This window comes from Ipomoea nil, unplaced genomic scaffold (assembly GCF_001879475.1).
Source record: "Ipomoea nil cultivar Tokyo-kokei standard unplaced genomic scaffold, Asagao_1.1 scaffold2279, whole genome shotgun sequence".
Taxonomy (NCBI): domain Eukaryota; kingdom Viridiplantae; phylum Streptophyta; class Magnoliopsida; order Solanales; family Convolvulaceae; genus Ipomoea; species Ipomoea nil.
This window is the reverse complement of record NW_017618707.1, coordinates 2255410-2282312: the sequence shown is the minus strand read 5'-3', so window position 1 is coordinate 2282312 and position 26903 is coordinate 2255410. Positions and strand designations below refer to the sequence as shown.

At 35.1% G+C, this 26903-nt stretch overlaps 2 protein-coding genes across 6 annotated transcripts; one reads left to right on the top strand and one right to left on the bottom strand.

The window, feature by feature from the left end:
- Nucleotides 1–203: 203 nt before the first annotated feature.
- On the top strand, nucleotides 204–2676 carry LOC109150590 (transcription factor TCP4-like). Of its 3 annotated transcripts, XM_019298540.1 has the most exons (3): nucleotides 204–837; nucleotides 934–2244; nucleotides 2335–2676. In XM_019298540.1, the coding sequence occupies exon 2, from the start codon at nucleotides 1005–1007 to the stop codon at nucleotides 2205–2207; it is 1203 nt and encodes a 400-aa protein (XP_019154085.1). In that variant the 5' UTR covers nucleotides 204–837; nucleotides 934–1004; the 3' UTR covers nucleotides 2208–2244; nucleotides 2335–2676. The 3 variants fall into 3 exon arrangements, with proteins under 3 accessions (XP_019154085.1, XP_019154084.1, XP_019154087.1); XM_019298539.1 differs by having other exon boundaries at nucleotides 204–2244; XM_019298542.1 differs by having other exon boundaries at nucleotides 204–2244; nucleotides 2329–2676.
- A 1245-nt stretch (nucleotides 2677–3921) lies between these two features.
- On the bottom strand, nucleotides 3922–6841 carry LOC109150591 (protein IQ-DOMAIN 1-like). 3 transcript variants are annotated; one of them, XM_019298544.1, is made up of 6 exons: nucleotides 6784–6841; nucleotides 6542–6646; nucleotides 6316–6414; nucleotides 5745–5978; nucleotides 4542–4655; nucleotides 3922–4432 (listed from the first exon to the last, which is right to left on the bottom strand). In XM_019298544.1, exons 2-6 carry the CDS (start codon nucleotides 6614–6616, stop codon nucleotides 4154–4156), a joined length of 801 nt encoding a protein of 266 aa, XP_019154089.1. In that variant the 5' UTR covers nucleotides 6617–6646; nucleotides 6784–6841; the 3' UTR covers nucleotides 3922–4153. The 3 variants fall into 3 exon arrangements, with proteins under 3 accessions (XP_019154089.1, XP_019154088.1, XP_019154090.1); XM_019298543.1 differs by lacking the exon at nucleotides 6784–6841 and having other exon boundaries at nucleotides 6542–6755; XM_019298545.1 differs by lacking the exon at nucleotides 6784–6841 and having other exon boundaries at nucleotides 5745–5975; nucleotides 6542–6755.
- Nucleotides 6842–26903: the final 20062 nt, after the last annotated feature.

Sequence of the window (26903 nt, the reverse complement as noted above, 5' to 3'; positions counted from 1 at the left end):
ATCAGGTGAACTCAGATCAGATCGTAAAATAAATGGAGAAAGATCTGAAACACTTCGTGATTTACATTAAAAACAATAATTTTAAATGATATCATGGAGTGGAGTATATAGCATAACAATTTTCAAATTTTATATGCAGGGTTAGTATACTATTTTCTTTTAATAATATGATGCAGGTGAAATTTATTTTGACTTAAATTGATGTGAAAAAAAAATTAACTGTAGTTGCAGAAGAAGCAGCATTGATGAGGTTACAGAGGGCTTTAATCCTCTTATCTGACCCAGCACTGCCACCCTCACCACTGGCATCTACTCCTCTCATTACCCAAACACATATCCATCTCCCCCTTTCTTCTTCTTCTTGCTCTCGCTCTCTAGAAATGAACAGTTTGCAGAAAGTTAGGGCATGGGTTCTTGAATCTTGACAGCATTATTTGAGTAGCTGCTTGCTTTTTTCTGTTCAATTGTTGGTTTTCTTTGGGTGTGTATCTTTCCAGTAGCTTTGGATTGTTTAGGAGAGAGGGATAAGTTTAATATTAATAGGTGTGGGAAGGAAGGGGTGAGAGAATTGAAGAATGGGTTAGGCTAAAGAAACGAAATTTTTAGTTTCTTGGGGTTAGGGCTTTTTTTTTTGGGGTGATGGAATTCGGGAAGTTGGATGGCCGGTTTCAGATTTCAGAGGTTGAAGAAGAAGAGAGTGGAAAAACCCACTGAGAAAAAGTTGTCTTTATCAAAAGCTGGATCCTCAGAGGAATCAGCAGCAGAAGCACCACCGCCACCTCCAATTTTCCGATCAAATCCAAGGAGAAGAAGAAGAAGACCCGTCGGGGAATCCGCAACCGCCGCCGCCGCCGCCGTCTTTCCAGCATCAAGAGCAAGAGCGGTTATATGGGAGGCTAGATACCCAAGTAATAAGGATCCCGCCGCCGCCGCCGCCGCCCAAGAAACGGTCGTATTTTCCTTCGACGGAGGAAGGCGTCGAACATGCAAGATTGCGTGGAAGAATGGCGGAGAATCGTCAGCAGCAACAGGGGAGTTCGTCGAGATTGGGCCTAAGGAACGCCGGCGGCGAGATAGTGGAAGTCCAAGGCGGCCACATTGTGAGGTCCACGGGGCGGAAAGACCGCCACAGCAAGGTCTGCACAGCCAAAGGCCCCAGGGACCGCCGGGTCCGCCTAGCCGCCCACACTGCTATTCAGTTCTACGATGTCCAGGATCGGCTCGGCTACGACCGCCCCAGCAAGGCCGTCGATTGGCTCATCAATAAGGCCAAACCCGCCATTGACGAGCTTGCTGAGCTACCCGCCTGGAAACCCAGTACCGTTAACCCGAATTTCGACCAAGAAGATGCCCAGAAACAGCACCAAGAGACCCCCGGAGATGCCAATTTGTTGGATAATGTCGCTGGGCCTTCTAGTAAGAGAAGCATGATAATGCAAGAGAGTGAAAATGAATCGAGCTTTTTGCCTCCTTCTTTGAATTCTGACTCCATTGCTGATACTATTAAGTCCTTCTTCCCCATGGGAGCTTCAGAGCAGCCTATTCCTAATTCTTCCTCTATGCAGTTCCAGAGCTTTGCCCAGCACTCCGATTTACTGTCTTCCCAGAACCAAGATTTGAGGCTTTCTTTACAGTCATTTCAAGATCCTACTATCCTTCTCCACCACCAAAACCAGCAAGCAGCTCAGCACCACCAGAACCCGGCTAGCCATAGAGCCATTTTAACCGGGTTCGATGCTTCAGGCTGGTCTGAGCACAATCAGCATAGGTTTCCGGGTTGGCACGGTGGTGGTGGTGGAGACGCCGCTGCTGCCGCCTCCTGCTCCGCTAGCGGCAGTGGTGGCGCAGCAGCTTCAGCAACAGGAGGATACTTGTTCAATTCCCCACAGCAGCCACTGTTCCAGCAGTTGTTTGGTGGGCAGAACCAGTTTTTTCCTTCTCAGAGGGGACCCCTTCAGTCCAGTTACTCGCCTTCGGTTCGTGCTTGGATCGACCCATCACCCGCGATAGCCATTGCCAGTGTTGATCCGAACCAGCAGCACTACCAGCTACCCATTTACCCATCATCACTATCGGGTATAGGATTCTCCACGGGAGTGGGGGAATTCTCTGGGTTTCGCATTCCTGCACGAATCCAAGGTGAAGAAGAGGAGCACGATGGCATTTCCGACAAGCCATCCTCTGCTTCCTCTGACTCCCGTCGTTGAATTAGCTCCCAATAATCTCTCGTTTCTTCTCTCCAAGGTATATTATTCTTTGTTTGTCGCTTCATCGTACTATGTCCACTCATGTTTTAGCAACACAGTTCACTATTACGTTGAATTCAAGTTGCAGGATATGATGAATTAGTTATGCAAGAGATCTTGGAGGCAGAGAAGGAAAGGGGAGTTTGCCGAGTCTAAACCAATGGCGGTCACCCGAGGTAGAAGACTTGTTGGCATAGTTTCAGGTTTTTCTATCCCGGGCATTATTGTTATCTGTATTAGTTCATGTCGATTAATATCAAGTTTTACATTTGTGTATGATTGAGTGGGCTTCCCGAGCTCAACTTTGTCTAGTTTGAGGATTATGTTGTGTTTCTATTGCCATCCTAATCAGGGAGCTTACTCCTTGCTTTGAATTTTATGAATTTAGTGTTTCCTAAGCTATGTTTAGTACGTGTTTTCATTGCTTAAATGCTTAATAATGGTTCTTGAATATGATAGAAGCCTTTAGCATTGATCCTAGTGGTTTCTTTCTTTCTTTCTTTCTTTCTTTCGTTTTCGAGTTGAAATGATTATGAAAGGAGAAAATGGTTTTGCTTAGTTAAGAAAACGAAGTTGTCGAATTTTCATGTAGATGAAAGAGAACTAACACTGAGATTGTTTGCTGTACTGCTTTCTAATGGCACTGATTAATATTTCAACAACTTTCTGAAATCTGCAAAGAGAATTGAAGAGTACCCGATCTTTTACATCCCTATCACTGCTAATCTTTCTGGGAGCATAAAAATCGAGGTCATTTTCCATGAACAGTTGGAGTAATTAAGGGTGGCTCGATAGTTATAGCCTGATAGTTCGATATGCGATTCAGCCAGCTACTCTTTCATAGTGTACTGTTTCTGCTCATTCAAGTGCCATTTATTTTCCGTCTTAGCAGCCCTATATGCCTTTGTAGGAATAGGTTGAATTTAGAATATGGTAGGGTGTGGGGATCGCCCCTTTTTGGCATAACAGACAAGTAAAACAGTCTTTAAAGCTTCGGTACTGGATATTGAATGCATCTCAAAAGCTTGCTATTTTAAGATTTTGGATTAGAAAACTTCGTTGCTAGTCATCTGGGTCGTTGGGGTTTAGTGTTTTGTGATGAAAGTCGACCTGAGGCCTAGTTGTAGTTCGGCCTTTCGAGATGAAGGTGAGTCTAGTGAATGATAATCTAGGAACCAATCATGTTACTGCAAATGATGAAATGCTCGAGGGACAGCACTAATGTAATGGTACTTGGCATTTGGCTAAGAATCGATGGTCCCCCCGCCTTGCAAACTCAGTACCTTGTGAAAATATCCCGCCCACTTCCTTAAAAATTAAATATCCCAACACATTACTCCTACCCAGATTGCGACTTTTGCTTAATGGTTGTTGGCACTTTATGGTTGATATGAACACATCATTCGGGATGGGATAACCTTGCACATATGCGTAGACTACTGTTTGCTGAATGCTTACGTTTTTAGGCTTAACATTCTTGGTTTGTCGTCGGGGAAAGAGTTAGGTTTAGCAGACCCTGGGCCATGACGAGGCTCAAAAAAAACCTCGAAAAATGGTTGTTTGTTACCATACATGATGCATGGGGTAGGGTTTAATAGGTGTTTGTTTGTTGGGTTTGGGATAGGGTAACCATAGGGTTTGTTTGTTTGTGTTCATTTTGTATACAAACATTAAGTACAGACCATAGTTGTGGTTACACCATAAACCAGAAATAAATAAATGGCTTACAAGAATCCAAAAAACATATTGTAGAAGTTCCCATCATCCCTTTCATCATTATCACGAAAACACTTTTTTTTTTCTCTTCTCTTTTTGTTTCTTTCTTGGTATAGACACAACAAACCAATTCAATTCCATCATCACAACCATAACAAATAAATAGAAAAACTATGGAAGATTTTTCGAGTCTAAACAGGCTCTTGGGGAGTTTGAGTTTCAGGGTTATGGTCAGATGGTTTTCTTGCTGGAGTCGAGATCTTACCATTTGACAATGGAGGATTGTTGACTGAAACAACAAGTTTAACAGGTCCCAAGCTTGCTGTTTTGCCTGCCTTTTTTGGGTCTGCTTGAACCCTGATTTCCCATGGGCGAACCGCTATCCATCTCTCCTTCCAGCTCCATCCCCAGCTCTCTTTCCCCAGATTGTAGTATGCTTGCCCAAAATAGTGACCTGAATTTGCCCTCCACTGCAAATCATCGAAACGATTGTTAAATTTGAGTGTCGGGATTATAAGGAAATGAGTGGGGAAGAAGGGTTGTTTTGATCGGTGAATAGTATAAAGAGAGCAAACTAGCCTGGTGAGAAAATGCATAAGCCATTGCCCTTTCCCTTTTAACAGCTGCTTCTTCCCTCTGCTGAATCTTTTGAAGGATTTCCTCCATGGTTTCTGACCCACTGCTCCATTCCACCTGTTGATGGGAGTTAAACTGATCAATGTGCATCTTAAAACTTATTTGAATCGAGTCATCATCAAGTGTAACTAGATGAAATTAGAGCTTATTTAATCAAGTATTTAAGCATATAAGCTACAAATGTCCTTTTTTTTGGGGTGATGAGGAAAATCCGCAGCGACTACTTGAGGGTGTGGACTGGGTAAATCTTGCCTTGTGATTCTAGACAGTAAAGGATCACAAGATGATAAATCAGTCTAGGTTGCTTATAGATGACCGGCTCAAACCAAGATTCTAATCCAAATGTCTTTTTTTTGGGGGGTGATGAGGAAAACCCGCAGCCACTACCCGTGGATGTGCACTGGGTAAATCCCGCCTTGTGACCCTAATCGGCAAAAGATCACAAGGTGGTAAACTAGCCTAGGTTGCTCATAGCTGACCGACTCAAACCAAGAAGACTGCGATTCTAACCCAAATGTCATCTTTTTTGGGGTGATGAGGGAAACCCGCAGCCACTGGGTGTGCACTGGGTAAACCCCGTCTTGTGACCCTAGTCGGCAAATGATCACAAGGTGGTAAACTAGTCAAGGTTGTTCATAGTTGACTGGCTCAAACCAAGAAAGCTAATACTCTAATCCAAATGTCCTCTTGATATGATAGCAAGAAGGAGACTCTAACCCACTTAGGATCACAAGGCGGAGCTGGATAATGACTACAAATTTCTCTCGTCACTCAAAAACGAGACTCGAACTAAATTTGTAATGTGTGCATTTTTAATTAGCATTGCTATAACCCAGAAATGATGGAGACCAGAGCATGGACTTCTGTCATGACAGATCATATTAATTTCACAATTCAATGCCCCAATAAGCTGAAGATAATTATGGTAGGTAGTAGGACGTACCTTTTGAACAATAAATCATTCATTCATTCACACCATTCAGAGAGACTTGAGAAACCAAACAAATGTTTTAATTAACATGCATATATACAGGAAACGAATTCATCTCACCCTTACCTTATTCTCGAGTACCAAACAAATTAAAAACCTTAAATTTCCAAAAGAAGCAGTAATGGAAAGAAAAGAAACATGTTATGTTATGTCACCTGAAGCTCATGAAGCTTAGCGTCAAGCTTGATCTGATTCTGAATCTTCTTCTGCTTGAGCCGGCCTTGAGTGACCATGCAGAGGCGACGGGCTTTGATCTCCGACTGGATTCTGCTCCATGAATGTATATGCTTCAGAGTTGCAGCAACTTGGTCGTTTACACTATAAGCTGCTTCAATGGCGCCCTGGAATTTCACTGTCCCTCTTAGACGCCGAATAGCTTTTCTACCCTGCTGCAAATAACATGCACCATTCTCAGGGTATGTATACCTCTTCTACTGGGATTTTGAATTTAGATTAATAATACTATGTTGAAAGCCAATTATGTCATTCCTCGTGTATGGGGCCGAAGTTATAAGTAAAATTTATCATGTCAGTCAACATTAAGATTCAAACATTAACGTTAAAGGCCGGGCAGTGAACACTGTTGAGCATATAGCCATTAATGTGCAATCCAACTATTAGCTTAGGCTTTTAGTTGAAATGGAGCACATGCAGTTGCAATCCAACTATCAGCTTAGGCTTTTAGTTGAGATGGAGCACATGCTTCAATTAACACAAAGTTACTACCTTGTATGCCCTGAAGGCTCTTTGAATTCTAGTGGCAGCAATTTCTTCAGTCAGTTCATTGTTCTTGCTTGAACCACCATTTGCTTCGGTTCTTACTGACTGCCCAAATATAATAAACCAAAAAACAAGAATAATATGATTTCACTTAATTAACTTGTGATACACTAGTTTATCAATTAACCGATAGCAGATCAAATATAAAGATCGAATAATAAAAGAAAATTACCTGCAACCATTTAGACGGACCATTCTTTCGTGTCTTAAGGCCAGTGATCTTTCTGTACCACCCACGCCAACCCATATATGTTGATCAAGAATATAATGACTGAAGCTGGATATGTATGGACTAATTAAATTAATTTAACCTCATATAGCTAGTAACAAAAAGTTAAGGTTGTAAGACATGAGAAAGTCCATATATAGGCATTGTTACACATGGAGAGAATGTGGAAAGAGATATATATATACCTGAAAAGAAACAAGTTAAGGTATCTTGCAATATAATGATATCTGGGCTGGCATGGGGGGATGATGAATAGAAAGAACATAAGGCAAATTAAAGAAATAAAAAGTATAAAAGGTGAGGGTGAGAATGAAGTTAAGCAAATAGAATTGATTGAAATGTGTAGACTATCTCCCACAAAAACTGACACTCCAACCATAAAAGAAGCCAAATATGATTATGTTATGAAAGTTGAACAAAAAGTAGGGTCTCTGATCTCTCTCTGGGTGTGGTGGCACATTGTGTTCTAATTTTAGGTGGTTTGTTTCAATCAACAACCCAGAAGTTTGAATTATTTTGGCCAAAATTTAATATCAAATTATAGCATTTTAATGAAGATTATATTGTATTCTTGTGGGACAAAATTAAATGTGAGGTCAGATATAATTCAAATCAAATTATTGGGGTGGTGTTGTGTGGAAACCAAAATTTAGCTCAAATGTATTGTTATTATAAATTAAATAGTAATCTACTAGTATTCAAAAAAACAGTAATCTACTAGGTTTTAATTAGTCCAAGTTTTGATTTGTTTTTTTTTTTTTTTTTAATCCTATGATCCCAACATAAAATCATAGGATGAGCTAAATATATAACATAAATAAATGGAATGAGGAAAAGATTTTAACGGGGAAAGTTCTAAAGGGAAAAATTTCACTATTTGATGTCATAATACAGGTATAATGATCATTTGGCCTTGTTGGAAGTCATTAATGGAGTTTCAAACTATGAAGAAAATGGAGTGGGGAAGAAGAAAGAGATCAGAGGGCTATGTAGTTTTTTTTTTCTTGGAGAGTGGGCAGGTGGTGGAAATAAGGTCCCTTAGGGCATCCTTATTAGTGAGGCATTTTTAAGGGATTTTGTCATAGCCATGTAGGAAAGAGAGGGTAGAGGGAAGAGAAAAAGGGAAGAAAAAAAAAGCAAAAAAAAAAAACCTGACATATAAAAAAAAAAAAAAAAAAAACAGTATTCACGCGCCCAGCTGGCGCGTGCAGTGCACGCGCCAGCTGGGCGCAGCAGGCGCGCCTACCATCTCTTTCTCCCTTTTATCTTTCCAAGTGGGCCCCCTAAAATCTCCATTTTGCAGGAGTAAAATTCCCTCAAAATCTCCCCCTTCCCATTTGTGAAAATGCATTTTACTGTTCCAAAATCTCCCCAAAATCCCCTTTTGGGGATGCCCTTAGTCATTTGTCTTTTCTCCTTTTTGTAGGGGAGGCCTTTTCTTGAGTTTTAAGTAGGCTACTTAAGTGGATTTTATCCAATCATTATTGCATGGATCATTTTCCACACAATTGTATGGACCATAAATAAAAAGTACATTTTTAATATGCTAAAGGTATATTATTTATGTACGTAAGGTACATCTTTTGAAAGTACATTTCTAATATACAAAGGGTACATTATTTTATATAATGTACATTCAGTACAAAATAATGTACTTTTAATATATTAAAAATGTATTTGATATTTATGGTTCATACAATTGTGTGGTTCACACAATAACATGGCGTTTGGTTGGGTTGGGGGGGGGGGGGGGGGGGGGGGAGGGAATTATATGGGAAAGGAATTGTAATTTCATGGGAGTTGAATTACTGGGAATATAGTGGGAATTTAAATTCCAGTGTTTGGTTGACAGGAATAGAATTATTGAGAATTTCAATTCCAATGTTTGGTATACATGGGAATTGAAAGGGAATAAGTAGTATAAAGTCAAAAATGTCCATTATTGTTGTTAGACATTAATTTTAGGTTAAAAAATGAAGGGATAATTTTGACTCATCACTATCTTTTTTTCCCATGAATTAAAATCCCCAGACATGGGATTTTAATTCCATGAAAATGGAGGAATTGCAATTCCAATTCCCTCCAACCAAACTACGAAATTTAATGACCTTTGGAATTATGTGGGAAGAAAATTTAAAATTCCTCCAACCAAACGCCCTGTAATTTGCCCATTTTATCTTCTTGGGTTAACTTTCAATGAACTTGTAGATCACTTGGGCTATTAATTTAATTGGGCCTTGGAGAAGTGGAATAATAACCCTAACACTAGTCCCACTTCTGAGCAATCGTTATATCGTGGACCCTAGTTTAATACACACATAATTTGACATCATAATATACAGAATTTATGTTCATAATGTACAAAATTTATATTCAGAATACACATACACATAAACATGATATAATGAACATGTTTCTGTGCATTATGAACATAAATTCTATATATTATGAATATGAATTCTGTGTATTTTGATAAGTATTTATGTGTCTTTATTATATTGTGTTTATGTGTATTGTATTATGAACATAAATTCTGCACATTATGAAGTCAAATTCTGTGTATTGAACCAGAGTCCACAGTGCATGGTGAACCCTGGTCCAGGATATAAATTGTCACTTCTGAGTCACTCTAGTCGTCGGCATAAGGAAGTAGAACTCCAATTATTCCAAGAATATGTGCTTAGGACATATCTCCATACTTTGTAAAAGATAGTGGCCCTGTTTGGTAACTTAGTTAGCTTATCAGTTAATTTTGGCTTGTTTGACTACTATTAACTGTATGATTAAACAACCAATATAAGTGTTAAATTATTTAGCTTTTTTGTAACAGCTTATTGCTCTAAAACGCTAAAATTCAAAAAGCTTTTTCAATCAACTTTTTTAAAAAAGTCATTTTTCATGTAATCGCCAATCAATTAATATACGAAACATTTTTCTACAATAAGTTAATGCTATCAACTAGTCCTCTAACCTAATCAACTATTAACTAATAGCTATTTACCAAACATTTCAGTGTACAACTTGACGACCCAGTAGTCAAATTGAATATACTAGCAACTCAAGTTGGACAGCCCAACGGGGATCATGTTAGATAGCTTAGCAAGTCAAGTACATAAGAAATATTTGTGGGCTAATTTATTCTTCAAGACTAGCCAAATAACGAAAGATCCAATAAACTTGTTGAAAAGGGCATCCCATTGAGATCTACAAGTCCCCCAGTGTAATTGCTTACTGTCCAACCAACTGAAATGAAAGATCGCGGGTGCAATACTTCTTTTCCTCTTTGAGATAAAATATGGCAAATTATGCTTTGGAACTGTGGACAAAATTTATGAATATATAGTTCTATAATTACGAACATAGAGTTGTGAACATAATTATGAATATATAGTTCTGTAATTATGAATATAGAGATTCAATAATTGTAAATATGAAGTTAAAAAATTATGAATATATAACTTTATAATTATGAACATATAATTCATTAATTATGAACATAAAGTTCTGTAATTGTGAATATAGAGTTCAATAATTATGAATATGAAGTTCAAAGATTATGAATATATAGCTTTATTATTATGAACATATAATTCAGTAATTATAAACATAAAATCGTATCCACATTGCAAGTTAGACACAGTTTCATAGAGCCTTGAAGCTCATCTAAGGTTAAGTGATCTATAACTTAGCCAATGTGCAGAGCTTTGAGGCTCTTCCAAAGTCGAGTGACCTATTTTTTAGCTAAAGCACAGAGCTTTGAAGCTCTTCCAATATCGAGCGATCTATAACTTAGCCAAAGTACGGAGATTTGAGGCTCTTCCGAGGTCAAACAACCCAAATTTTAGCCAAAGCGCAGAGCTTTTAGGCTCTTCATGGTGTGACTATTTTGAAAGAAGCTCCTGTCATATCTCACCTACTTTTTTCATATGATTGCTATATCTTTTGCAAGGCTAAGGTTGAACACCTTGAAGGGAAGGTGTTGAAAGATTTGCTATTGGAATTTCCTAAGGCCTTTTACAAAGATTATAAACTATGGGAAGTCAACGCTCTTTTTAGTAGAAATGAAAAGTCTGGATTGGATTCATTTGCGCACATAAAGACTAGGATTTGATCGGTAAGTCGATTGCACGACTCTTGATTTACTTTTGTAGACGCTCTAGAGGTAGGGTCATGTGGACTTATGATTAATCCGGCAAAATCAAGATCACTAATTTTTTTTTATTATTATTATTTTTTTTAATGTGAAAGAGGAAGACCAGGAAGTTTTTGAAGAAATCTTTGACATCAAAAGATGTGATTTGAAAGGAAAGTATCTTGAGTTACGTTCTTTAGTTGGTAGAAAGGAAAAAGAAATGGCAAATTATGATGTGTATCCGTGTGCACCATGTATGGTGCATACAGATGCAATAAGAATGTCGTTTTGACTAAGAATGTGTGTTTCACTTTAAAAAAAAAATTTAGTTTCGATTCTCAGCAACAGCATTATGTTGTTCATTCATTCTAGATTTTTAGTTTATTCATTCTGGATTTTTAGTTATGAAATTATGGATGTGTAGTTATGCAATTCTGGATTTATAGTTATGAAGTTATGAATGTGTAATTATGCATGATTTAGTTATGCAATTCCGGATTTATAGTTATGAATTTATGGATATATAGTTATGGAATTCTGGATGTATAGTTATGAAGTTATGGATGTGTAGTTATGAAGTTATGGATGTGTAGTTATGCAATTCTAGATTTATAGTTATGAAGTTATGGATGTGTAGTTATGCAATTCTGGATGTATAGTTATGAACTTATAGATGTGTAGTTATGCATGCAATTCTGGATTTATAGTTATGAAGTTATGGATGTATACTTATGAAGTTATGGATGTGTAGTTATGTAATTCTGGATGTATAGTTATGAAGTTATGATTTTTTTTTAAGTCGACGTCGTTTTTGCATCCCTGTGCACCATGCATGGTGCATAACATAACGCTCCAAAAGAAATGGTTCAGCAATAGCAGGGCCAAATGTCAGTGTGCACTTTGGACATAATTCCCACACTGCCACCGTCGAGGTTTGAACATTAGTTTCTTCTCTCAAATAGTACCTATTAAACCATTGAGCTAAGCTCGTGCGGGTAGAAAAAATAAATCCTTGGATTTATAAAGGACGGCTTGCTAAGAAGAATCAAATCATGGAATTATAAATGTCTACTAAAAGCTAGAAGAGACATATTTTTGAAGAATGTAATCCAAGCCATCCCAAATTTTGCTATGAGTGTATTTCTCCTACCACTAGAGCTTTGTAAGGAAATTGAATGGGCCATGAATTCTTATTGGTGGAAGGGAACTTGTGAGGAGGGAATGGGGATTCACTAGAAGTCATGCTAAGACATGTGCAAACTAGGGATGTCAACGGGGCGGAGTGGGGGTGGGAGACACACCTCCCATCCCTGCCCCCAACTTTTTTCACATTTCTCGTCCCCATCCCTATACCCGCTGGAAAAGGAAAAACTCTCCATATCCCCACCTCCATGGGGATTATTCGAGGGCGGGGAATCTCCATCCCGTTAATAAGTTATAAAAAAAAATTAAACAATAAAAATATTTAAATAAATAACGCATATATATTCATCCCCAACTCAAAGTAGTATTCCATATTTTACAATTAAACATGTTATTTAAATATGCATTTCATAAGTATGACATACAATGACAAGAATGATTCTAAAATTATATATATTGTATACAAAGTACTACATATGTGTGTATTGTGTGGCCACACACACACACACACACACACACACACACACACACACACACACACACACACACACATATATATATATATCGGGGACGGGGCGGGGACGGGAGAATACTCCCCATCCCCGGCGGGGAATTCAAAATTGCCCCCATCCCCTATTTCTTTGAATCATAAACACGAATAGTGCTTCTGAAAAAATGGATACCAAAATGTCGTGTATGGATTGTGGATACATAAGCAGAAAACCAGCTCCTTTCTCTCTCATAAAAGTCGGACTCCCCAAGACCTACTTACTTTTTTTTTTTTTTTTTTTTTTTTTTTTTTTTTTTTTACTTTTTTCTGTTTTTTATTTTGTTTTGTTTTATTTTGTTTTATTTTATTTTTTTGTTTTGTTTTGTTTTTTTACAAAAAGAAATGGTACTTGTGAATTGAACAATAACCGTGCACATTCCATTGAACCACACATTCCCAAAATGTTTCATCTAAGATATTCTAAAGACCCTAGCAAAATCATATTCAAAAAAAATAAAATAAATTAATATTATCACAATTAAAGGAGGTGAAAAAACTTTCAACTTTTTAAATTAAAAAATTTCTTGTTGTAAATTTAAAAAACTTATGAATTCAAACTCTACGCTCAAAGGAGAAGCAAGAAAGACATGAAGTGCAATACAAGCAACATGGCTGGGAAAGAAAAGGAAGTACTAATTAACCTCAAAAGGTTTCAGTTCTTAACTATAGATATATGTCCAGAACATATGGCATATTTCACGTGTGAAAAATAAAGAAATACTAGATGATATATTCTTTAAAATGTGATTCTTTATCATTAGAAGTTTTTAAACAAATACTATTAAGCTGTGTTTTGTGATTGTAGAACAGAATAAGTGATCACATTCTTCAGTTAAATATTAGAACATTTTTCTGTCAAAAAAATAAATATAATATAATATAATATAAAAAACAGAGTCGGATTATGCAAGACCAACTCTTTTTTTTTTTTTTTTTTTAAAGAGTCGGTCTGGGGAAGACCAACTCTACTTTTTAAAGAGTCGGTCTTCCCAGGTTCGGTTTTCCCTTGTTGGTGACCAAATTCCCATGCGGCTTATTTCCGTATCCAACATATAAAAGTGGAATACTCGGCAAAATTACCCTATTTCTTTCCCCATCCCCGTCCCCGTAGGGGTGGGGAATCGGATTCACCGTCGGGTGCGGGTACAATTAACATCCCTAGTGCAAATCAAAAAATAGCAGGAGGAATGGTTTTAAGAAGGCTACGTGATTTCACTACAAGAAAAATTACTATTCGTGACGAAATAATTACGTTGCAAAAACGCAAAATTTCACTGTGAATCGCGTTTTGTAATGGAATTGTGACGGAATCCACTCCGTAGGTTCCAGGCTTGTCGCATTTTATTTCGCGACGGAAATAATCCGTCGTGAGCGGTGGCGACAGAAAACGACAACAAATTTTTTCGTCACAAAGTAGGCAATGGAAATCATTCCATTGTGAGTGTATTGCAATTTAGATGATGAAAATGTTTCTTTTCGTCACCATCGCTTGAGAAAATATTACGTCGCGAAACTCAATTTCCATCGTTGATCCCAAAAAAGATAGATAAATATGTAATTGACTAAATTTGATAGATTCCCCGTCCATACCTCTCCCATGTGGAATTTACTTTTCTTGATATCATTCAATTAGATTCTCATTGACCCAGATTTTTCTAAGTCAAAGATTGCACCAAACGTGAGATTCCCACTTTTAAAATTCTTAGGAAAATTTAAACTTTCCTAACTACCAAACCACTTCTTAAAGGTATGTTGCATTCTTTGAAAAAAAAATTATATAAGATGTACTAAACATGTAAATGTGGGATTTAATATTCCAATTCAAAACTCATATTATATGGACTAGTATTTTCTTTGTGTGATGCGCAAAAATAAATGCCCAAAGTATTTTATATTAAAATCTTAGATTTATTTAGATTTTAGATATTTATATTATAAATAATAATAATAATAATAATGTAAATGTTTTTTTTTTATAAATTTGATATTTATATTTTATAAAATAACTAACATATAACTCTTAATGTGTATATATTATTATTGAAGATATGAAAATATATGGTGGACGCATGTGTATGGTAACAATAGTAGAAATGATAACGGAAGTTATAACAGTATGGGTATATTTGTCTAAAATATTGTATAATACAACTCTTATAGCATAGTGTATAAAAAAAAAAAGTATAACAGAAAAACGGACAAAAATGAAGAGTATAATATTCATTCATACTTATTAATTTTTAGATAATGTCATATACTCTGACCAAAACGTTCGGTTATAAAGGGAAATTTAATTTGAAAAAAATATTCTACAAAAATTCCAATCATCATGTACCAAGGTAATAGGAGCTTTGAATCGTCGATTTCTCAAAATTCAATGGATTAAAGACGTACATATAGTTGTCCTTTTACACCAAAGTAGGACAACTTTGCCCCCCCCCCTACCCCCCCTACCCCCCCCCCCGCACTTAACACCCTTTTGACTGTAAAGCTAACGGGAGATCACATGTGTTTAAAAAAAAAAAAAAAAAAAAATTAATAGGGCGTCCTCTAGTCGGTTTAAAATTACGAGACCATCCCACAACTAGTAATACCCTAATACTCGAATGACCATTGGAGGTATTGATTCATATTTAAACAATATAATATTCTAAACGAACTTGAACAAAGGGTGAACAGTTCGAAATTGAGAAGAAGTGTTGGCATAATTTAAAATTGAGTACGTATAGCATAAAATAATATTTTTTTTGGTGCACAAAGTATTCTACACACAATAGTTATGCTGTGCAACCGAATGTACCATGCGCATGGTGCATACGATACAAAACGACGTCGTTTTGACTAAAAACGCGCTTCCCACTTAAAAAAAAAAATTTTCAGGTTCGATTCTAGGCAATAACATTATTGTGGATATATAGTTATGAATTTCTGGATATATAGTTATAAATTTGTGGATATATAGTTATGAATTTATGGATATTTAGTTCATTCATTGTGGATATTTAGTTCATTAATTCACTGTGGATATATAGTTATGAATTTATGGATATATAGTTATGAATTTATGGATATTTAGTTCATTCATTGTGGATATTTAGTTCAATCATTGTGGATATTTAGTTCATTCATTGTGGATATTTAGTTCATTCATTCATTCATTGTGGATTTTTACTTCATTCATTCATTCATTGTGGATTTTTACTTCATTCATTCACTGTGGATATATAGTTATGAATTTGCGGATATATAGTTATGAATTTCTGGATATATAGTTATAAATTTCTGGACATATAAAAATGCTATTGCCGGGAATCGAACCTGATTTATTCTTTAAATGGGACGCGCGTTTTTTTTTAACTAAAACGGCGCCGTTTTGCAACCGTATGCACCTTGCAAGGTGCATTCGGTTGCACAGCATAATTTGCGTTCTACACAACACAAGATATTTATTGCAAAGCAGTAAGGCCTTGCCACACTCCAAAGTGGACAGCGAGATGAGCCTTATTGCACCCGGCCTCTTCAAGTGAGAAAGAGTCTCTATGTTACAAAATTTAAATTTCTTAAAAATTGAAATTCCAACTAGAGATGACTTCGGAAAGGCTTGATTTTAAGCCCGAGCTCGTGTGCGCCGAACTGAACCATGGTTTCGGCCTTGGGAGGCCGAAACAGAACGCAGCAATGTTTCGGCCTTGGGGCCGAAATTTGGTGAGGCTGAAGGCCAACAGTCCATTAACTCCAGTTTTGAATTGTGAATTTAATTCCGTTAATGGGGGTTGCTGTTTCAGATGTTACACAACGTGTAATTAAGGCCATGATAAATGCTATTAAGTACTCCTCCCCTATATAAGAAGGGGTAGAAGGTAGAAGCTTTACACACTATGAACAAGTAAAAGAGCTCTACACGAAATTAGTTTTCAAGCTTCAAAACCTTCTACTTCTACTCCTTTCTTTAGCCTAACTGTGTTCAAGGCTGTTGCTCTAGTTCGCCGGGTTCGTTCGTTTGGGTGCTCAAACGTCGAACCGTAGCGCGTTTTATCCTGGGAAACCTAGGCCACGGCGTTCCTAGCACTTTTGGGAGGTGGCAAATAAGGTTTTAAGGAAAGAGTGGTCTCTTGACTCACGCTAAAAACCCGTACCCAAACACGAGCCATCATTTCCTTCTTTCGGTTTTGGATTATGCTTCTAAGCAAAAATCCTCCTTTTATGTTATAGTTTGGTTGGAATTATAATATGTGTATTATAAATTCCTTTTGGTTGATATATATTGGTATATCTTTTTCGTAGATATACATATATATACATAACCGTTGGATCCGTTATATATATATATATATATATATATATATATATATATATATATATATATATATATATATATATATATATATATATATATATATATATATATATATATATATATATATATATGTATATATTTGTGTGTGTATATATGTATTTCGGATAAATATCAAATAATATTTTATATACTTGTGTGTGTATATATAAATATTATTTTACGATATTAAAACGATTTTGGTTCATTATCTCCAACATTCCCCTTCCCTTTAGATATAAAAAAACTACTACAATTCTTTAAAGAAATTCAATTTTTATTTTTTTGTAGGTTTATATAGTTACTAATTTAATGCTAAAATAAAACTTTGTATTTTCAATTTTAATGCTCTGTATCTTTGTTTAAAAAAAGAAAAACAATTCTCTTTATCTAAATCCCTAACATTTTATTATTATTATTATTATTATTATTATTATTATTATTATTATTATTATTATTATTATTATTATTATTATTATTATTATTATTATTTTAAATGTATCAGCTTATGTTAAAAAATGAAACTATGTATTATATATGATTATCTATGTTCTCTCCAAGCTAACCTTGACCTGATATGCACTTTTTTTTTTAAAAAAAAAAAAAAAATCTCATATATAGATATATAGATAGACACTTTCAACAGAAGCTGATACATTCAAAATAATAATAAGAGTTAATTCTACCAGAGGTCCCTTGTCTTTGGTGACAATTCCAAATTTAGTCCCAGATTATCGTTTTTTTTCATTTAACATCTCAGACTATTTTTTTTAGACATTTTTAGTCCTCCTCATGATTTTTCCTATTTTTAGTAAGGGCATTTTTGTCTTTTCATATTTTTCTTTTGTTATTTTTCCGGTTCAATCGGTTTAGAACTTTAGGTAACCTCTGATTTTTAGTAACCATATTTTCAACCGATTTTTAGTAAAGTTCTAAACCAATTAAACCGGTTGAAATCGAAAAAATAACATTAGAAAAATATGGAGGGACAAAAATTCCCTTACTAAAAATAGGAAAAAGTCATGAGAAGGACTAAAAGTATTCAAAAGATAATAATCTGAGATGTTAAATGACAAAAAACGATAGTCTAGGACTAAATTTGAAATTTCTATCAAAGACAGGGGACCTCTAGTGGAATTAACCCTAATAATAATAATAATAATAATAATAATAATAATAATAATAATAATAATAATAATAATAAATGTTAGGGATTTAGATACTGAGTATTGTGTGTGTGTGTTTTTTTTTTTAAACAAAGATACGGAGCATCAGAATTGAAAATATAAAATTTTATTTTACGATTAAATTAGTATCAATATAAACCTACAAAAAATGAAAATTGAAATTTTTTAAAGAGTTGTAGTAGTTAATTGAATGTTTTTTTTAGTTCAGGGTGCTAATTGAATTTTTTTGAATAATAAAGGAGACTATTTGACCCTTATCTCAAAAAAAAAAGGTGAATATGTGATTACTATTGGTATTTACTGAGCAGGGAAATGATGATTAAGTGAATATATGAAGGGAGATCAAACCAAATCTTGGCATAAATTATGGATCAAAAGACTTGTGTGAATTGGAAAAATCTAGGTGAAATTGATGCACAAATCTTAATATAAATATTAGATCTGAGCATTTGAAGAAATGTTTTAACCATATCAATAAATATATAGAAGGTATCCTACATTATCACTATATAATAAATTCTTCAAATCCCAATTAATTTCCTCCTTCCAACTTGGACTGCATTATATTGAGCCAATTGAGGAAACTTCATGATGCGCTTATATGCTGAGAATCATGAAAAATATTTCTATAACTAACACATTAGCCTGTTTGGTAAAATACTAAGCCTATCTATCAATTTTGATTTATTTGATCACTATTAATTGTTTGACTTGTCTAAAAAATCAAAATAAGTGTTTAGTTAATTAACTTTTTGTAACTCTAAAATACTAAAATTCAAAAAGCTGCTTAAAACAACTTTTTCAATTAATTTTTTGAGAAAAGAAATTATACCAAACAGCCATTAGTTAACAACCAATTTATCAAACACCTTTCTACAATCAACTAATGTTATTAACTAGTCATACCCTCTAATTAACTCAATCAGCTAATAGCTAACAACCTCCATAATAAATTGGAATTTTCTTACCAAATCCAAATATCATGTTTAGCTCCACTTTTTAATTGGATATCATCACATTTAAGACAAAATTCTATTTTGCATCAAATTTAAGTAAAATATATATGGATTTATTCAAGTAATTAATTAAGGATCTTGTCTAGCTAGTAAAGATCCATAATATTATGATTTACAAGGGAAGTATCCTCTCATGATCGCTATACAATGATTTGAATTTTCGATTATCATATCAAGTAGTAATTTAGTACCCATGAGGGTTTTGTTTAACGTTTCTACCTAAAAAGTTATCTGAAAGATAAAATTAGCAAAGGTAAAAGTTAGAAATTAAAAATTGAAAGATGATAAATTAGCCGATTGTGAAAAAAAATAAAATTTGTTTGATAAAATTAATTATTAAGTAAACTAATAATAAATATAAAATGATAAAAAAAAAAAAAGGAATGGCTCAAATGAAATACGTAGGTCAAAGTTTTTTTTTCAATTTTTTTTTAATGTGTAAGTATAATTAATATATATAGTATTTAATTACTTAATATCAATCATACTACAGAGTATTTTATACATAATATAAATCAAATAACTTTTCTCAAATAAATTTTTTTTATACATTAATACTCCGTAAAGCAATAAACTGTTACAAAAAAACTAAATAGTCAATCATAATATGGTTATAAAAAATATGCTAAAATCCTTGTTCCACACCCGAGGAAGGCGGTTGTCAAACTTCCTTTTCTGCCGTTCGTTCCCAATAAAGGTAAATCCTATAGTATTAGCAAGGATTTAGATTGATATTATATAATATGATTGATATTTAAGTAAATACTATATATATATATATATATATATATATATATATATATATATATATATACACACACTATATTATAAGCTTATACAATCTAAATGAAGTAAATACTATATATACGATATATTTTATACAATCCTATAGTATTTACATAATATATTGAATTTTATCATTTAAGAACAATAAATTGTTACAAAAAGCTAATTAATCAAACACTCATACTCATTTTTTATGCAAATTAAATAGTTAATAACGGTTAAATAAGTTAAAATTAGCTGATAAACTATCTATGTTACCAAACAGGGCGTAATAAATTATATATTGGTAAACTAAATGACTAATCCATTCATTGAAAACAAAAAACAAAACAAAACAAAACATTCTTAGGTAGTGCTACCGTTTTTCCCCGTTACCCAAAAGTGTATTAGTGTATGAATGAATAAGATAAAATATAAATTTTACAAGAGTTTAAATGAGAGGAAAAATATAAAAAAGAAAATGAAAAAGAAATTAAAACCAAAAAAAAAAAAAAAAAAGGAGAAGAAGGAGGAGGAGGTAGGATTGTGCATAATCCGACAAAACCGAAGAATCCGACCGAACCGAACTCCGGTTAACCCAAACCGTTGAAAACCGAACCGTCCCGTAAAACGACGTCGTTTAATGAGGTTTCGGATTGGGTGTTGAATTAAGTCACCCGACCCGTCCGATTATCCCCATAGGGTTACCTATAATAGTGTTAGATACGGCGTCGTTTAGGGAAACTATATATATATATATATATATATATATATATATATATGATTTCTCTCCCACTCTCTGATACTCCGTTCCACAACCACCCGTTGTGTAGTCCGGTACTCCGGTGGTCTGGTCTCCGCGTCTCAGACTCTCAGGTGTGGTGGAAGCCCTTGTTGCTAGTGCTGGTGGCTGGTGCTGTGACCTCTAGTCCTCTACTGTACTGGTGATATTTGTAAAAAGAAGCCCTTGTTCTCCGGGGTATCTGTGAGAAACGAAGTAAATCTTCTAACCCTAGTTTTTTAAATTTGAATTTGTGAGTTGTTATGCGATTTTGTGATATGTTATGCCCCTTACGTGAATATCTGGTGGAAGCACTGACTTATTGAGTGTTTTTTGCAAACCCTACTTTTGTTCTTCTAATTTCTCTAAAAAATTCATCTTCTTTTGTTCTTAATTTTAATTTTTTATGGCCGAAGGCGGTTTTGTCTTCTAATTTCTCCAAAAAAATGCTTCTTTTGTTCTTAATTTTAATTTTTTTTATGTATTTAGATGGTTTTAACAATATTCAAAACGATTTTACAACCACTTATGTAAATAATTTGTAAGAAAAAACTAGAGGAACCTTTGTTTTATTAGTGAGTTTCACAATTTTTAATTAATTTTTTTTTAAAAATAAAAATTAAAATAAATTAAAATAAATAAATCGGCACCTAGGCGCCCAACGTTTTTTGCAAGTTTAACTTTGATACCCATTCTTTAGAGCTAAACTTGTCAACCAAACACACCCTTACTTTTTTAATTTTTTGGGTATGGTAAAAATGAGAGGAGCGGAAGAGAGAGTCTATTTTTTTATTTTTTATTTGTAAATAAGGGTATGAATGATCTTTATGTAAATCAACTAAATTATATAAAAGTCAATGTTGGTAAGGTCTTAATGACAATATAAAATATGTTATTATAATTATTTACATATAAGTCCCCTCAATTATTTTAAAAGTTGCAATCCCCCCTCCCCCTCCGATATATTAAATTGGCATTTCTACCCTTAAAGTAAATATTTTATTTATTTTTCTTCTATAACAAATTATTGCATATACGTAGGGATTACCACGGTTCGGTTCGAACTGAACCGGACACTATAGCAATCGAATTAAAAGTTTTTGGTTATGATTCAGATCCAGAACGCAATATTTGGATTTCAGTTTATTAAAATTATGAATCGAAAAAATTGGATCCTGAACCGTGAATCGGCGGTTCTGAATCCGGTTCGCGATTTTGAACTGTATTTATTTTAAAATTTTATTTTTTATTTTAAAATAGTCTAAATTCAACAATAAATGTATTTTATTCTTTTTCAGTTCGGAACATGAACCGGCCATTTCGATTCGCGATTTTAATAAACTCTAAATATCGAGTTTCGATTCTAAATTGTAATTGGAATATTTCGGTTTGGTTGCTATAGTGTCTGTTTGGTTTGAACCAAATTGTGGTCATAATTTGTTTGAGAAGAAAAATAAATGAAATATTTATTTTAAGGGTAAATATGTCCATTTAACATTTCAGGGGGAAAACAACCACTTAAATAATTCAGGGGGAAGAAGTGCTTAAGTATATAACTCAGGGGAAAAAAGTGTTATTTTCCCTTAATAATTTGCACATTTTGATTTAGAGTTAATTTCCAAAATGGTCATCCGACTATGGTCTTTTTTCAAATTGGTTCTTTGACTTTTAATTTTTTTAAAGTGGTCATCTGACTTTTGAATTTTAAGCCAAAATGGTCCTTCGTTAGCTTTGGGGTTAAGTTGGTGTTAAAATGAATGGTAAAATTGGAAATTTAAGTGTTACACTCCAATTTAAAGCAATCCGTGATTCATTTTACCAGTCTGCGCACATATTTCTTCAAATTAGGTTTTTGCTCTCCTAAATATGCAATCAAAATGTGAGATAATCAACTAGAATTCTAACAAAGTTCATCTTCAACTTCATCCACAAACTTTCCAAGACAAAGATGTCTGTTCCTCACACATATCTTTGTTTATATCTAAAGTGACCTTAATTAATAACTATTTTAAATATAAATATGTGTAATAACAACAACAACAACAACAACAACAACGACAACAACAACAACAGCAACAACAACAACAACAACAACAAAAATAATAATAATAATAATAATAATAATAATAATAATAATAATAATAATAATAATAATAATAATAACAATATATCTTTTGTATAAGGGTATTTATGTCTTTTAAACATATATTTCATTTATATTCCTTAAATCAACCAAACACTAGAATAACATTCCTAAAGTTTATTCCTTTAGTGTACCAAACAATGGAATGCAAATCATATTATATTCCAAGTGTATTCCATTTTCATGGAATATCATTCTTATTCCTTAAAAATTCATTACGTGAACCAAACATGCTGTTAAAGACTATTTAAAAGTCTTAATCGAATACCACCTAAATTTTAAAGATTCTTTAAAATTTTTGATTGAATACAGACTACTTTTAAATACGCTAATGGGGCGTTTGGTTGGAATGAGGGAATTACGTGGGAAAAGAATTGCAATTCCATGGATTTCAGTGTTTGGTTTACAGGAATAAAATTACTAGGAATTTCAATTCCAATGTTTGGTATATATAGGAATTGAAAGGGAATAAGTAGTATAAAGTCCAAAATGCCTATTGTTGTTGTCATGCATCAATTTTAGGTTAAAAAAGGGAAGGGTAATTTTGTCTCATCATTATATTTTTTCTTCCTAAAATCCATGGAATTAAATTCCCAAGGGGGCCCATGGGATTTTAATTCCATGAAAATGAGGGAATTGCAATTCTGTGGAATTGCAATTCCTTCCAACCAAACTAAGGAATTTAGTGGCCATTGAAAATAGGTGGGAATTAAGTGGGAATTGAATTTAAATTCCCTCCAACCAAACGCCCTATAAAAGTTTGAATTGAATACCTCTAAACTTTTAAATTTCTTAAAATTCTTTAAAAGTCTATAAAAGTTAGGATCGAATACAACCCCTAAATCCTTTCAATTTAGTATATAACTTACATTACCAAAAAAACAAAAAAAGAAAAAAAAAAAAGAGCTGCATGCAAAAAAGAGCTATCAAGTTGTGAAGATTTGCAGGTCATCTTGATAGCTCGCGAGCAGAATGGACTAGCGAACGCCCTTGTAGCTCTGTCCAAGAGATTTCCTAGAGGCACACATGTTCTTGAGAATCCACCGGATGAAGTTATCAGCTTCCTTGAAGACAACGTCGCCGGCATTCCTTCATGCGCCATGTTTGCTCGACAAGCTAACTCTTTATGTTTACGTTTTGTGTGACCTCCTTCATGTAGATCCAAAGACTTACATTAAAAAAAACAATAATTTTCTTTGATAATACCAATTTTCTCTCTCTTTCACCTAGTGAATTAGAAATTAAAAGGAAAAATACAAAAAAAAAAAAAAAAAAAGAAGCACAACTTTTACACCATAGTATTAAAAAAAAAATCTTTATGAATATAAAAAAATAGAAATTAAACCAAGGGTTTGTTTGGTTCAAACATAGGAATGGAAATAATAATGAGAATCAAATATTTGAAAATAGTAATGGGTTTAAGTTTTTTTTTTGTTTTTTTTTTTATTTTTTTTTTATGTCATAAGGAAGGGGGAAACCCAAAAATAAAGCCTAGCTATTAACATGTTGACGCCAGGTTGGTATACTATCCATGTCGTCTTGAAGGATGCCTAAGAACTCATCTGGTGGACTGTTGAAGATGTGGATTCCTTTGGGAAGGGTCTTGGCGATAGTTGCCAGTGCATCTGCTAGGGAATTCTGCTCACGGAGGATTGGGAGTACACACCAAGTATGGAAGGTTCTTGACTCACGGATGCAAGTCGCTATAAGGTTCTGAATAATGCTGTTTGATGATTGATTCCCAGCAACACTTTCAGAGATCTCCTTTGAATCAGTTTTGAATATCACATCCCTGAAGTCTAGGTGTTTTGCCAGTTGTATGCCCTTTAGTAGAGCCCAAGCCTCAGCTACTAATGGAGGGCAAATACCGATGCTATATGTGAAGCCGGCCAACCACGTACCTGACTCGTCTCTAGCGACTCCTCCGCAGCCTGCTCTGCTAGTCCTGAGATCAACAGAGGCATCAATGTTGATTTTAATAATTCCAGCTGGGGGTTTCGTCCAACAGAGTTTAGACCATGAACTTAGGGGGGGTGTTCTGGTTTTCCTAAATGCTTTAGACGCTTCTTGGGCTTGTGTTTGGATCCATTCAACTTTGTAGGACAGTGATTTCTCCTGATTGTTGAAGACTGCGTCGTTCCTCCACCTCCAAATCCACCAAAAGCTGGTAGCAAAGAGGGTTGATCTGTTAGAGGGATGGGTGCTTCCACTGCTTTTCCTCATGCCAAACGTCATCCAATCTTCAAAAGGTAAGTTTGGATCCATCGAAAGATAAGGGAGGACAATTTCCAGAACCTGCTTAGCTGCTGGAAAATCCCGGAGCACATGTTGTGTGTCCTCCGTCTTGGTTGGACAGCGGATGCATTTGTCGCATTCGGAGAGACCCCTCTTATATCTATTGCTGTTAGTCAAGATTTTTCCATGCATCGCAGTCCAAATGAAAATACAAATCTTGTTGGGAACTTTTAGTTTCCAGATACTCTTCCACTTGACATCATTAGCCATAGTAGGAGGTCTCAAAGCAGCATCATACGCAGAACTGGTGGAAAACTTACCAGAGGGTTCATGGCGCCATCCTAGCGAGTCATTATCCTTTGGATCATTGTTGATTATTACTGCCGTCAATTGATCTAAAATGTCTTCTGGAAGGAAGCTACTGAACTGGTTCCATCGCCACCCAAAAATGGGATCCCAGTAACTAGAAACTGATCTGTATAATTCGGGTAGCGGAATTGCTTCTAAAAGGCGAAGTCTTAGGGGGAAGCTGTCCAACCATTTGTCGATCCAAAAAAGAGTGTTCATACCATTGTGTACTACTCTCTTAATGCCATCCTGGAGGATATGTTTGGAGCTAAGAATACCTTTCCAGATGGGGGACATGTTTCTTTTTGGTTGCCAAAGTGACACATCGTCGCTGTTAACTAAATATTTTGATCTCATCAAACGAACCCACAGATTATCTTTTTCGTGTATCATTCTCCAGCCAAGTTTTGCTAAGAACGCTTGGTTCATTTCCCTTAATCTCCGAATGCCAAGACCACCACATTGTTTGCTTTGAGTGACAACATCCCAACTGACCAAGTGAATTTTCCGTGAGCCTTCTGAGCTGCCCCACAAGAAACCTCGAATCTGTTTCTCAATGGAGTCAATGATCCCAGCTGGTAGAGGCATGGATTGCATTGAATAGTATGGAATTGCCGAAAGAACAGATTGGGCTAACACCTGTCGGCCAGCAAGGAAGAGCGTTTTTGATTTCCAGCCGGCTAATCTGGATTGAACTCTTTCAAGAATCCCTGAGAAAGCTTGTTGTTTTAATCTGCCATGGATGGAAGGCATCCCCAAGTATTTGCCTGGGTCTTCCACCTTGGATATACCAATAAGGTTGGTAATAGATTCCTGGAGGGAAGGCAGAGTATTCCTGGAGAAGAAAACTGAAGATTTCTGGGTATTTACTTTGAGGCCAGAGCTGGTGCAAAAGGCTTCTAAGCAGGCTTTCATTTCTGAGGCTTGTGCAAGCGTGGCTTCGCCGAATAATACCATATCATCGGCGAAAAAAAGATGGGATATAAGAGGCCTATCTCGCGTTGTCATTATGCCTTTCCAGTGACCTGCATTGACAGAAACATTAATAGCATGACTAAATTTTTCTAGGCATAAGGCAAAAAGAAGTGGTGAGATGGGATCTCCCTGTCGGATTCCTCTAACAGGGTGGAACCAGTTAGAGTGTATTCCACCGTAATTGATGGCTAGTCTTGGTGTTGTCACGCATGCCATGATGTTTCTAATCCACTGAGAATTAAAACCAATGTCTTGAAGTGTATCTTCTATGAACCCCCACGCTAGCCTATCATAGGCTTTCTCAAGGTCGATTTTAAGTAACATCCAACCCCTAGGACCTTTCTTGGTTCTCATTGAGTTGAGAAGTTCTTGATATACGATGACGTTATCAGTGATTTGCCTTTCCGGTACAAAACTGGTCTGATGGGGTCCAATAAGCTTTTTAGAAGACGCTTTCAGTCTCATAACCATTAACTTGGTGAGGAGCTTATATGATACGTTGCAAAGGCCTATAGGACGAAGGTGTTTAACAGATTCGGGGCACGAGACTTTGGGTATGAGAGTAATCAAGGTGTCGTTGCAAGCTTCAGGTAGTATACCATCTGCAAAAAAGCTAAGAGCGAAATTAGTTAAGCATAAACCAGTAAGGTTCCATGTTAGTTGGTAGAAATCTGCAGTGAAGCCGTCCGGTCCCAGG

Excerpts from the sequence above, each read along its gene's own strand:
- LOC109150590 (XM_019298540.1), top strand. The coding sequence starts at position 1,005 with ATGGCGGAGAATCGTCAGCAGCAACAGGGGAGTTCGTCGAGATTGGGC.
- LOC109150591 (XM_019298544.1), bottom strand. The coding sequence starts at position 6,616 with ATGGGTTGGCGTGGGTGGTACAGAAAGATCACTGGCCTTAAGACACGA. Across the intron at positions 4,656-5,744 it reads CTAAGCTTCATGAGCTTCAG|GTGGAATGGAGCAGTGGGTC; the intron begins GTGACATAACAT and ends TCCCATCAACAG. Across the intron at positions 4,433-4,541 it reads CTTATGCATTTTCTCACCAG|TGGAGGGCAAATTCAGGTCA; the intron begins GCTAGTTTGCTC and ends GATGATTTGCAG.